The 11,804-nt window shown below is 42.7% G+C and overlaps 1 protein-coding gene across 2 annotated transcripts; it reads left to right on the top strand.

Moving 5' to 3' along the window:
* Nucleotides 1–117: 117 nt before the first annotated feature.
* Nucleotides 118–4,559, top strand: GPX8 (glutathione peroxidase 8 (putative)). 2 transcript variants are annotated; one of them, XM_040580898.1, is made up of 3 exons: nt 118–349; nt 978–1,239; nt 3,809–4,559. In XM_040580898.1, the coding sequence occupies exons 1-3, from the start codon at nt 143–145 to the stop codon at nt 3,970–3,972; spliced, it is 633 nt and encodes a 210-aa protein (XP_040436832.1). In that variant the 5' UTR covers nt 118–142; the 3' UTR covers nt 3,973–4,559. The 2 variants fall into 2 exon arrangements, with proteins under 2 accessions (XP_040436832.1, XP_040436833.1); XM_040580899.1 differs by lacking the exon at nt 978–1,239.
* Nucleotides 4,560–11,804: the final 7,245 nt, after the last annotated feature.

The following is an 11,804-nucleotide window of genomic DNA, read 5'->3' as shown; positions in this document are numbered from 1 at the left end:
GACACTGTGATATGAAACAGGCACTTCTGCAACAGGGGCTAAATGAGCAGCTTGTTCTTTCTAGTCCCAGCGGCGAGTTTCATGTTTCAGCTCCTCCTTCACATTCCAGGCCTGCCCAGGCTCCTCTCCAAAGATTTCAAAAATGGAGCCTCTCACAACTACTTATCCTCTGAAATACTCAGTGCCCAAAGCCAGGGTCTTTGTTGTCTTTCTGTCAATGTTTTTGTGTACTGCCATTCTCTGCCTGCTGCAGCTCAGATTTTTTAAACCTAAAATCAAGGATTTTTATTCTTTTGAAGTCAAGGATTCACGAGGAAGGATCATTTCCTTGGAGAAGTACAGAGGAAAAGTAAGTTGCAACTTCATTTTATCTTTGTCTTGAATCTTTACAGAAAAACAAGTATCCAATTTCTAGATAATAAGTTTGGCTATGGGAATCGTCAGCAGAGATTTGTGCTAAATTCTGTTCTTCAAACAGAAAGCTGGAGAGAAATTTATTTTATCTAGGCCTGCTCCAGGAATTAAGTATTAGGTCTAAAAAAAATCAAGAAAAATGTTTTTTTCGTATTCTTTATTATAAACCAATATAGCCTAACAATACAATTCGTGCATTTTCATCATAGTTACGAATGGTTGTGTGTTGTGTTGATGACTGGAAGTTGATTTAGTAAATATGATTTCAGTGCCTGTCCTAAATACCTGCTTTTTTTACATGCTTATAGTTAAACAAAGCTGTAAGTTGAAATTTATCCATTTACTGGATTTTTTAAAACGGGCTGTCTAAAAGTAAGTATCTTAAGCTGCTAACATCCTTAGCTGTTTAATGAAATTATAATCAGATAAATTAAATTTAGCCTTTCAGCAGGAATGACTGTGGTAGTGGGAGATGCTATTTTAAGATACAATTGTAATTGCTATGCCATTTTTTTTCTTATGCTAGTTTTTTTTCTTACTATTATAAATTTATTTCTCTGAAGGCAACTTTGGTTGTAAACGTGGCCAGTTACTGCCAACACACAGACAAAAATTACATCGCACTGCAAGAACTACACAGAGAGTTTGGTCCCTCCCACTTCACTGTGCTGGCTTTTCCCTGCAACCAGTTCGGAGAATCAGAGCCTAGTTCGAGCCAGGAAATAGAATCTTTTGCCAAAGGAAACTATGGAGTAACCTTCCCTGTTTTCCACAAAATCAAGATCCTAGGATCAGAAGCAGAGCCTGCCTTTAAATTTCTAATCGGTAACTATTTTCTTTTATATATCAAGCTGCCTGTGACTATGATATTCTCCCTAAAATCGAGTCTGTGTTTGTCAGGAAACATCATAGTCTTCACAGTCTATGGAGGGGAACAGGCACTCAGCATACAATTCATCTTGTTCCAATGTGGATATCAAAAATATGGTCAGAAGAGCTGTACCCTGAAACCATGCGTCTCTCCTCACTGATTATAACAGCCTACTGTGACCAGCCCAACTAGGAATATCCATTTTGTGGATGTATAAACTTGAGTGCAAAGATGCCCACCTACAAATCCCACTTCAAATTATGTGACTTTTGTTGAAAAACAACTTTTCTTATGGACAAAAAAGTAACTAGGGCTGCAAAACTACCAGAAGATTTTACATAAACACATGCAGATGTGAAGATTCCTTTTTTAGCTGAGTCATATATCCACCTTTATGAAACCTATATTGTAAAGCAGAGTTATATATACTGTAGTTAAAGATAATCACTGATTTGCATTAATTTGTCTTGTGACCTTAAGGGTACAGCCTGCAAAGCCCACTGACACAAATACTCCTGTTACAGTACGCATTTGCTGACTTGGAGCCTCATATTCTCACACAAGCAAAATGAAGATCTCCTCAGTTGACCAAAGAGCTCATAGACCCAAAGCCAACTTGAAAAGCCTTTCTGAATTTTCCTGAACTTTGGCCAGGTCTTTGACCCATACTAATTCCTCATATATTAAAGAAAGGATAGTTAGAACATAACCCTTCTCTACCACATCATTTTAAATAGAAAATAAGGTAGGGGAAGGCCCAAACCTGTATTCCATCTCCCTGCCCCAAGACAGAACCACAGTTACCCAAATCAGTACTACATGTGCTCCTCCAGACTAGAACAGTAGTCATGTGAGAGATTCCAAAACCTCCCAGTCTATTCCAGTTCACAGCTCCTCTTGTCAGAAAGCTATTTCAACATCTAAATGAAATATTTCTTACACCACTTAAGTCTGTGGCTTCTTGCCATATCCTCTGTGATACTTCCTACGTACTTGAAAATTATCATTTAGGAGTCGTTTAAGTGGTCACCACTGTCACTGTAACTGTTCCTTACTATGCCTCCCCATAGGCATGCCACCAAAGACCACAGGTAAAGTCTTGTTACTCTGAGTTGCCTGATGTCCAGTGGAATTATTGAACGCACTCTGGCAGCATCTCTCAGTTCGTTATTGAGGAGACTAGAGCTTGTAGGTACCAGCTGAGTGGGGTGAATTCAGATTCTAACTACCAGTGCAATCAGTATCAGACATTAATACCTATACAGAAACAGAATAGCCATATTCAGTCAGTTCGTTCTTATCTGACATGCTGTTCACCCACAAGGAGAAGGATACTCTGGTACTCAAATATTTTGAAATAAGTCTTTCTTTTCCTGCATTCCTCTGCCTCACATGAAGTTATTGTGCATCTTCAATTAAAGGAGCACCTGTTTTCTTCATGTAGCTGTCTTGATAATCAAAGGTTGAACATCTTCATGCTACACCCCCTTGTGACTGTGACTGCTAGCTACAATTTGTCCAGTGCTGTGAAACAGTCTAGTGCAAAAAGAATCCACCTGCAGCATAAATATACGCAACTGCTTCTTGTTGCTTTCATAGTAGCAAGGCATTTTGTTGGGCCAGTGCAAGGCTTGTGGCCTCACATTTCCTCAATGTGCAGCTTCCTATGTATTTCTACTTTGTATGAGTTATTCTTATGCATTGATGAACACTGGAACCACGTTCAGAGAGGGGGTTATGTTACTTCAAGACTGATCCTAGACATAACTCAGCAAAGATACAGTTACTAGCTGGGCCAGAGCCTCCAGGACATGAGCCTTACCATACCCATTTCCTTGCCATGGTGTCCCCTTACAATCATGACATTACAAATGTAGTCCAATGGCAAAATTCAGCCCATTGCTTCCAGGAATCAGTGTAGGGTGTAGCACTGTTCCCCACTGAACACATACTCCCCAGTCAAAATCTCCTAAAATTTTCTTCTAGTTCTTCTCTCAAAAAGAGATTTCCCTCTAATCTGTGTGAGACTCTCCAAGAACAAAGCCAGAGTCAAGAAACCTTTTTCTGTCTCCTCTAGGAGTCACAGTTTCCCGATAGCCCCTTGATCCTAGAAATTACCTTACCAAGTATTCATGACAGCAAAGATACCAGTAAGGTTTTGTTCATAGGATGAAAGGAGCCCATTTAAACCATCACCAGTATGACTTCCTGCTGCTATTTCACTTCCCCTAAACCAACACAAAACTGGGGATTCCCCAAATGAGTACGCGCCCCTCATATTCTCCTCCCTAGGAAGCAGAGCATAGTAAAAGTAGGAGCTCCTTAAACAGTTTCACAAGAAAGGGAAAGCATCATTCACTTCCCAATTTTCATATCATTAACACCAACCAGTAAATCCATGCTCAGACTACTAGCAAAGAACAAGGTAGGATTACTTCAACATAAACAGTTGAAGAATCACTGCAGAGTAATTAAACAGTAACAAGTTTAAGTCACTAAAATGACCTGATGCCATTCTTACAGATTCTTCAAAGAAAGAGCCCCGATGGAATTTCTGGAAGTACCTTGTCAGCCCTGAGGGTAAAGTTGTGAAATTCTGGAGACCTGAAGAGCCCATAGAAAATATCAAGCCAGAAGTAGCATCATTAATTAGGCAGATTATCATGAAAAAAAGAGAAGACCTCTGAAAAAGCCATTCACCCTGTGAATCTATTCAACAGCATGGGTACACAGCCTTACTACATTCCTGGAAAATGCTGCTAGAAGCTAAACCATCAGGTGACTTCTCTTTGGTGTTCGTATTTTCAGCTACACTATGTCTATTAACATTGAACTGGCTCCTACAGTGGCCTTGAGAATCACTGAGGTTACTGAGAATGGCAAAGCACTCAGTACCTTGCAGGGATGGACCTTCAATTTGCATAAAGTTTCTGACTTTAAATTGCCGACAATAGCTAATTAATTGTCACCAGCGGGGAGACAGCTAAAAAGAAGATTATTTGTTGAAAAATTACTCAGTATTTGCACAGAAGGGTTTTGTTTCCCATTTAGCAGGAACAAACAGATTATGATATTCCATTAACACATAACTGCCCTCACTGAAAGCCATGGGGCCCAGAGGCATCATAGCAGGGTTTTTAAGAGACAAATGCAACTGAAGATACTAGCTTTACAGTATATTCTTGAGGAAGATTACTGTATTGTGAAGCTGTCAACTTAGTTGTAAAAAACTGTACATAGAAAAAAAATATTAAAAGAAAAAATTGCAAAAATGTTTCCTTGCCTGCTTTGTATTTTGATTCATTTTACATTTCATCTTTACAGCCACATTTTTAACCTCTTTAGCCTTCTCCATGCATTTGCACTGCAGAACTGTGCCTCAGCTGTGAGCTCATCTCCTGCTGGATTCCCAAGCTTCTGATCTGGATGAAGGCAGGACCTGTTTGAATATACATGGTTGTTTACAGCAGGATTCAAGGGGCAAGACAAGTCAACTGCCCGGGACTCTTAACAAACATCTTTCTGAAACAGCCCAAGACAACGCTCCCCAGCCACCTACCTCACACCTTTGGAATAAAACAATTTTCAGGTAGAGGTAGAAGGGGATGAAGGTTCATGCCTCAAGCTCCACTCTTCTCACTTTGCAATCTCCCTAATCCTGCATGAAACTGAAAACCCATTTCCTGTTCCATTCCACTGTTATATTTCAAACTGCCAAGTGTTTTGATTTCTGTTTGATGAAGGAAGACCGTAAATTGGAATAGGGAACCTCATTCCAGCTGTCCCAAGTCTTAAAGGAGGGCTGAAAGAGTGGAAACAAGAGAAAACAGTGTCTCAGAAAAATTTTCTGTATGAAAAAGCACTGGTAGCATTAGTGCTGTTCTCTTTTAAGACTAGCAGTGACTGAAAATACCTAAGTGCTTCAAAACATTTTCCAATAAATATGGCCACTTACCCATATCAAAAAGTAAGAACTTTTTTGAAGTATTTTCTCATTCATCTATAGAATTCATTGAGAATTTCACAGAAACCCCCTGAAGAACAAGGAGATTAAAAGATTGCAAATGATTGAGTAATGATACTGATGTGGAGAATTAAACAAAGTCTTCCTCAATAATGACGACCATCATTTTGGAAGGGAAAAAAAAATCTTACGCATGATAACTTTAGCCACTAAATTCAAAGATCAGTTAAGGCCTGTGTAAGGGTTTAGTTAACCCAGATGTGCCTGCTGCTGGTGTTTCAGATGAGGTTTTGAGCAATTTGCCATTAGTCTGCAAGATTCCACATCCAATCCATCAAGACAGTTCCTGTTCTTATACTGAGGTCCTGTGTTTCACCCCAGTCTCCCTGTAAATTTACAGTTCCAGCCTTGGGAACATTTAGCAGAACATGTCAGGTGATTTTTGTCACATGTCCTTGCTGCTTTGATGGAGTAGGAAGGGAACTGAGATAGAGATCCTCTCCCCTCACTGGGAGCAGTCTAGATTCTGTGGAACTAAGTGGCAGGACACAATGTTTTTCCCATAAATGGTGGATGATATCTTTTAATTGAAAAAGCACATGACTAAAACATGCATGTCCGTTCATGTGCACTGCTGTAGCTCCCTGCTTTTCATATCACCGAATAAAAAAGAGTAGATATAAAAAAAAATGGTGGTTGCTGTTAGTGGCACACCTGAAAAAATATATAATTTATTTTAGTCTTGGTATCGCCTGAGAGTGACTCATACTATAGGAAATTCACTCAAGTTCCTTAATAACCTATGAAAGGTAAACAGCACAGTATCACTTTCTAGAAGGGATCAGGAGGGAAGTGGGTGTGCACACCTTGCTTGTGATTCACTCACTAAAGCTCATACTCTGTTTTTCACAGGACACACTGTAATCTTAAATAACTCAATGCCAGCATTAAGATCAAATCTCTTTCCTGGTATTCAGAAATAGCATGAGGTATTAGCAAATGAGTGAACAGAATTATTTAACTCACTGCTTCCTGAATTGCTTTTACTTCAGATTCCTAGAAAAACAAGGTTTTACCTGAGAAGACAGTCATTGATTTTGTTATTTCACTGTTTGGTCACAATCCACTATAACCATCTTCTGTAGAAAATTGAATATGCATACCATTCAGTCCTGAATCTACACAGAGTTTAAGTTTTTCAAGGTTTACTCCTAATATTCCTCAAAAAACTCAGTATGTTTGTATTACTTACTCTTCATGAGACATACCAGCTTTTCCAATGTAATATTTAGGGCAGATCATAAACTAAACACTTCTTGGAAAAGCAAATAAATAAAATGAAAGTCAGAACACTGTTATACAAGCACACATCTATAGGCAAAATTCACAAAGTAACATGAATGCAAGTTTGTATAAACACCCACTTACAGTTTATGTAGGATATAGCATATAAAAAAACCCCACTGAACTGTGGACACTATAAATGGATTAAAACCTGTTTATTGGATTCTTAAATAATCCCACCAATTTAAGACAAAACTGCCCTCTCAAGGAAGTTAAGAGTTCAGTCCACGAGTGTTCAAGTTTCTTCAACTCCCTTTGAGTATAACCTATTGCATCCTTCATCCTAACACTTCTGTCATTCCTTTCTCAGGCATCTCTCACTCCATAGGTCTGACATATTCTATGTCAAATAGATAACTGTTTAACTGTCAGTTCCTCCTTCCAAAACATTTCCTGGGAGTGCAAATACTCTAAATCCATGGATTTAGAGTCATTCATGTCCTAGTTAGTTCTGGTATTACCAGAAAATACTTGTTAGCTGAGCCCACACATCTATGCTCCAGTAAACATTTAATGGTGTAAGAGAAACATCTTCACACAGGGCCCAAGTCTGAAACTCTTACTTAATACTTAACATAATTTAGTAAACTCTTCAGAAACCGGTTGGATTAGCTGTAGAAGCGTGTCAAATACAATTACACTTATTTTTATAACCTACATTGACTCAGTTTGCATAGCCTAGCACAGCTCCTTTCAGTCAGGGGAACTAGGCAGGAATCGTGCCCCATACCAGCTAAGGTCCGATATTTATAGTAACAGTGTGTATATTCTTGCCTCAACAGTGAGGTGCTAATGTGGCAGTGTAGTCAGTTGCTGGTGTATGAACAGCTAACTAACAATACACTGCCTAATCATCACAAACAGTAGAATCACCCTGATTCTGGAGACCTTCTCAGACACTGATGCTATTTCCCTCCCTAGGGGACCTTCACTTTGCAAAGCACATACAGCAGCACCTACATAAAGCAAGTTGTAACAAAGGGTTTGTTTTGCATGTCGTAAATGCCTGAAATGCTAGGATGACGACAGAGCAGTATGTTTGATAGAAGTTTGCACTGGAACACGAATCAAAAGGACCAGTGTGGTTCCAGACTTTATTCTTCTGAATTGTAATATTATGTCCAATTCAAATTGTGTCTCCTGAGTGGTAAAACTAGGTGCAGTTGTTTTAATGTGTTGCTGTTCACAAATTAAGCTATTCTGAGAAGCAAGGGGAGAATAAAAACTCTCAAGTTGACTTCTCTTTTTTTGTAGAATGGAAAGGTGATTATTTTATAGCATTCAGGCAGTTAGTGAAAGTGATTGTAAGCCTTTCCAGCATCTAATTATTCAGTTAAAAAAAAATACAACGCCCCTCCAAAAAAAGCAACAACCAACTTGTATTTGCCAAATATCATTATAAACAAATTAAAATCAAGCTTTAAAACTCATGTGAAGTTTTTAACTGTGCTTCTTTTGCTTTAAGAAAACTTGAAGGGCTTAGAATTGTTTGAAATGTTTGAATTATTTACCTGTTTCAAGTATTTATAAACCTCCTGTTACCTTAGTATCTAAAAGCAGATGGTAACCAGAGTGTAAAACAACAAAAAAATCTCACAATTGTTCGGATAACAGAAATGCTAGGTACCACTATAATACAAAAAATGAGCCTGACAGTCAAAAAAAGCAATAACCAGGTGGACCCAAGGATTCCTTATAGAGAAGTAACTCTCCATTTTGATGATCAAGATATGTGGAAAAGGATAGCAACTGCATGTTAGCTGACGTCACAATTTCAACAGCTAACATACACTGCCATTCCATTACACATAGATGCACCACCTGTGTTCCTAGAAATTAGAACCCTAGCATTTTCCAAAGGAACAGTCTTTAAACAGCGATGAGCTGTCCCTGCAGCAGGTGACAGTGTAGTAGTGACTGCTACATTCAGACCCAGCAGCCAGCTAGCAGTACACTGCCTACCAGACACAGAGTCCGTGCAGAGCAAGATGTCTCATGAAATAACATGCCTAGAAACGTTTTCTTTTCTAACTAAATGCAGCAGTGCTCACCAGGTTCATGTTTCATACGGGTAGCACTAAATACTGTAATGAAATAAATGTCACAGGTAAGTTTCTGATTCAGCAAGACCTGAATTAAAGTAGTAGCATAAAACCTATGTGGAACATATGACTAGAATCAGACCTTGGGCTGTCCAAAGAGAACTGCATAGTGTTGCAAAGCTTCTTGGCTTAGTTGTACCAGCACCAGTGTAGTATGTAATCTCCACAAGTTAATTACTATCATACACATGAGTCCTTTCCTTCCTTGGGCATCCATTCATGGTCAGTGTTGGAACCTTACCTTTAGTCTAGATGAGCCCAGAGTCTAACTAAGATTAGTCAACTTTAGGTGATTTTGGGATTGGAATTATTGTTGGTTATTTCATAGTGTAAATTAACTTTAGGTGATGAACCACACAGTACCTCTATTTACAGCCATGTAATGGAGGATGCATAAAGATCTCAAGATTCAAGCTTATGGATTTAGGCTGGAGGGAGATATAATTTTACCTAGAAGATCCATTTTGATGGAAAGCCCTTTGAAGCTGTGCTGGAAAGCAATCACCACGTTAGACACTGTGTAAAAGTCAATAAATTCCAAATTTGAAGCCTTCTCTTTACTTTTCAAAAGCTGGTCTTAAATCACTGAAAATAAACCTCAACTCAGTAAAAAACACTAAAACATTTACTTGCGTGAGCGCTGCTGTTAGCAGCCACAGAAAAGCATTGGCTAATGGGCTTTTGCTTGTTGCACAGCAAGAGAAGGCCACCTCAAAGTTTTCCACGACGCTTTTGAATGAAACAATATGGAGTGCAGCTAGCAGCTGTTGACACATCAGAGACAACAGCAAGCTAACATGCACTGCCAGACTGTAACATTCTCTTGAGTTTTGGCCATTAGTTCCCCCTCACCACCACTCCCCCCCAAAGTTTTTTTCTCCTAGAGCCCAGTTACTGCTCACTTTAACAACACGGCTTTTCCCATGGGGTCACTTACATAAAATTTTTATGTTGAAGTGACACTCTCGGCATGCTTGGTGGCTACATTTCTGTATTGTAGTTGTATCTGAGGGCTCACTGCTCATCTGCTTCACTCTTTTTCAGTATGGTCAATTCCTTTTACGCCTTCACCTCATAGTCTGTATATTGCAGTCTCATCAGGTTTTGAGATGTGTGTCAACTCCTTCAGGTACAAACTGCTTGTATTTTGCCTCTTGCCTAGTGTCAAGCATATTTTTGGTGATTAATAAGTTTTCCACCTATGTTCCTACTGTATATGCAAATTCTTTGTTGTCCCTGTTATCTTTACCACCCTCTAAATGTGGGGAAGTCAGCTCACTGTGCCAATAAAGCAGCTCTGTAAATCCATAAAACCCCTGCAATCAGGACAAGTAGCTTTCACTTTTAAAGGGCAAGCAGTGCCAGAGAAGCCTACAAGTGGTTTTGATTCCTCCCCTCAACAGATGTCACTTTACCCCAACTTGTGTATTTCTGACATTTCAGATGCTACAGTTAAGAAAGTGTAACAAGGAATAACAGCGAAGGAAAAGAAAAAATATTTGTGTTTTCAAAATCACGTATTTTCAGCAGTCTCCTCCTCCCCCTTCCCCACAAACGTAAAGAGAGGAACTCCCCAGTGCACCGAGCGCAGCGTGGGTGTCTGTGCCTGCCCTTACCTCAGCCGCTTCCCGTGGGCTTTGCCCCCTGCGCCGCGGCAGGTCCTTTCCAGGCGCTCTCACCACTTGCTCCTCGAGGGGAACACAAGAGACGCACAAGACTGAACAAGCGCACGGCCCACAGCTCCCTCGCCCCAAATCGCCCTGCGCCAGCCCTGCTGCTTGCGAGGCTTCGCGGGGAGCCACGGTCCCCGGGACGGGGCAGAGCCACCACACCGGCCGGGAAGGCGCCTGCCCCCTCCCCAGCCGCGACCCTCCCCAGAGCACCGGCAGCCCCCCCATATCCCCCAAGGCACCGTTACCCATCGCCGATCTTCATCCCTCCTACTCGTCCGCCGGGAGGGTTTTTCTAATTCCCGCTCCATCTCCGCCGGGGCTGACCGAGCCCGCCGCCGCCTCAGGCGAGGTGAGCTGACCTCGAGGTGGGTCCCCGCGGCCGGTACGGCCCCGGTAGTGGGGGGCAAGCGCCTGGGCAGCCTGCACGCACCGCGACCTATGGGGAAGACAACTTATAGCCCGGCCAGCCCCCGGGGCGCCGGCTGCTGTTGCCCGGGAGGCGGTGCCCGCTCCCCGCCGCACACCGCGCACCGCTCCCTAGCGGCCGGCGGCGCCCTTTAAGCAGCTGCAGGCGCGGCCGGCGCGGCGGGAATCCACGGGGGCGACGTGGCCCGGCCCGGCCCGGCCCGGCCCGCCGGCGGGACGCAGCGCGCCCGGGCTCCGCGGCGGCGCCGCCAAGACGCGGCGGCTGGCGGTAAAGCAGCGCGGCACGGCGGGTCCCGCGGACCCTGCGGGGAGGGAGAGGAAGGGCAGCGGCGGCGGCCGGTGCCAAGCGCCCTGGCTCGTTCCCGGGGACAGTCGTGCCGGCCCGCCGTAGCCTGCCCGTGCCGGGGCCGGCGAGTCCCGGGGGGTGCCGCTGCTTCAGCCCCTGCCTGGGGAGCGGAGCAAGGGCAGCCTCGGCACGCTCCGCAAACCAAAACCCTGATGTTGGTTTGTTTCTCGCTCAGGTTTTTGCCCACCGTGAAGGGTTGCGCAGGACCACGCGGCAGTGGCATCGGAGCGAGGCCTGGGGAGCAGTGGCTCCCTGAGTGTTGGGTCTAACTGCCCGACACCGAGCAGGAGCAGGGACCTGATGCACAGCACCACATCTCCGTGCGCCGTGTGGTGGCCTGTCCTCCAGCCAAGGTGCCCAAAGTGAGCAAAACCTAACCACCACCATAAACAACCAGACCCATAGAAATAATCTGAGGTGGTTTGCTTTAAGGTGACAGGCGAAGGCAAATGTTGTAGGATAAAGTGTGAAGCATTACTTTGTCCCAGCAGAATGCATGTGTCACAGGGATAGCAGCTGACTGGATCGTACTTGCCCTTAGGCACTCAACTTCGCCTGGGAAAACCTGAGCAAAGATCTGGTAGGAAAGAAGTCAAACATGGTTTTGTTGGGAGATAGGATTATCTCATTATTATCTTAATACCACTACATATACCTCCTGTTG

This window comes from Falco naumanni, chromosome Z (genome assembly GCF_017639655.2).
Source record: "Falco naumanni isolate bFalNau1 chromosome Z, bFalNau1.pat, whole genome shotgun sequence".
NCBI classification, from domain to species: Eukaryota; Metazoa; Chordata; class Aves; order Falconiformes; family Falconidae; genus Falco; species Falco naumanni.
The sequence above is the reverse complement of the archived record's forward strand: the minus strand, read 5'-3'. Positions and strand labels throughout refer to the sequence as shown.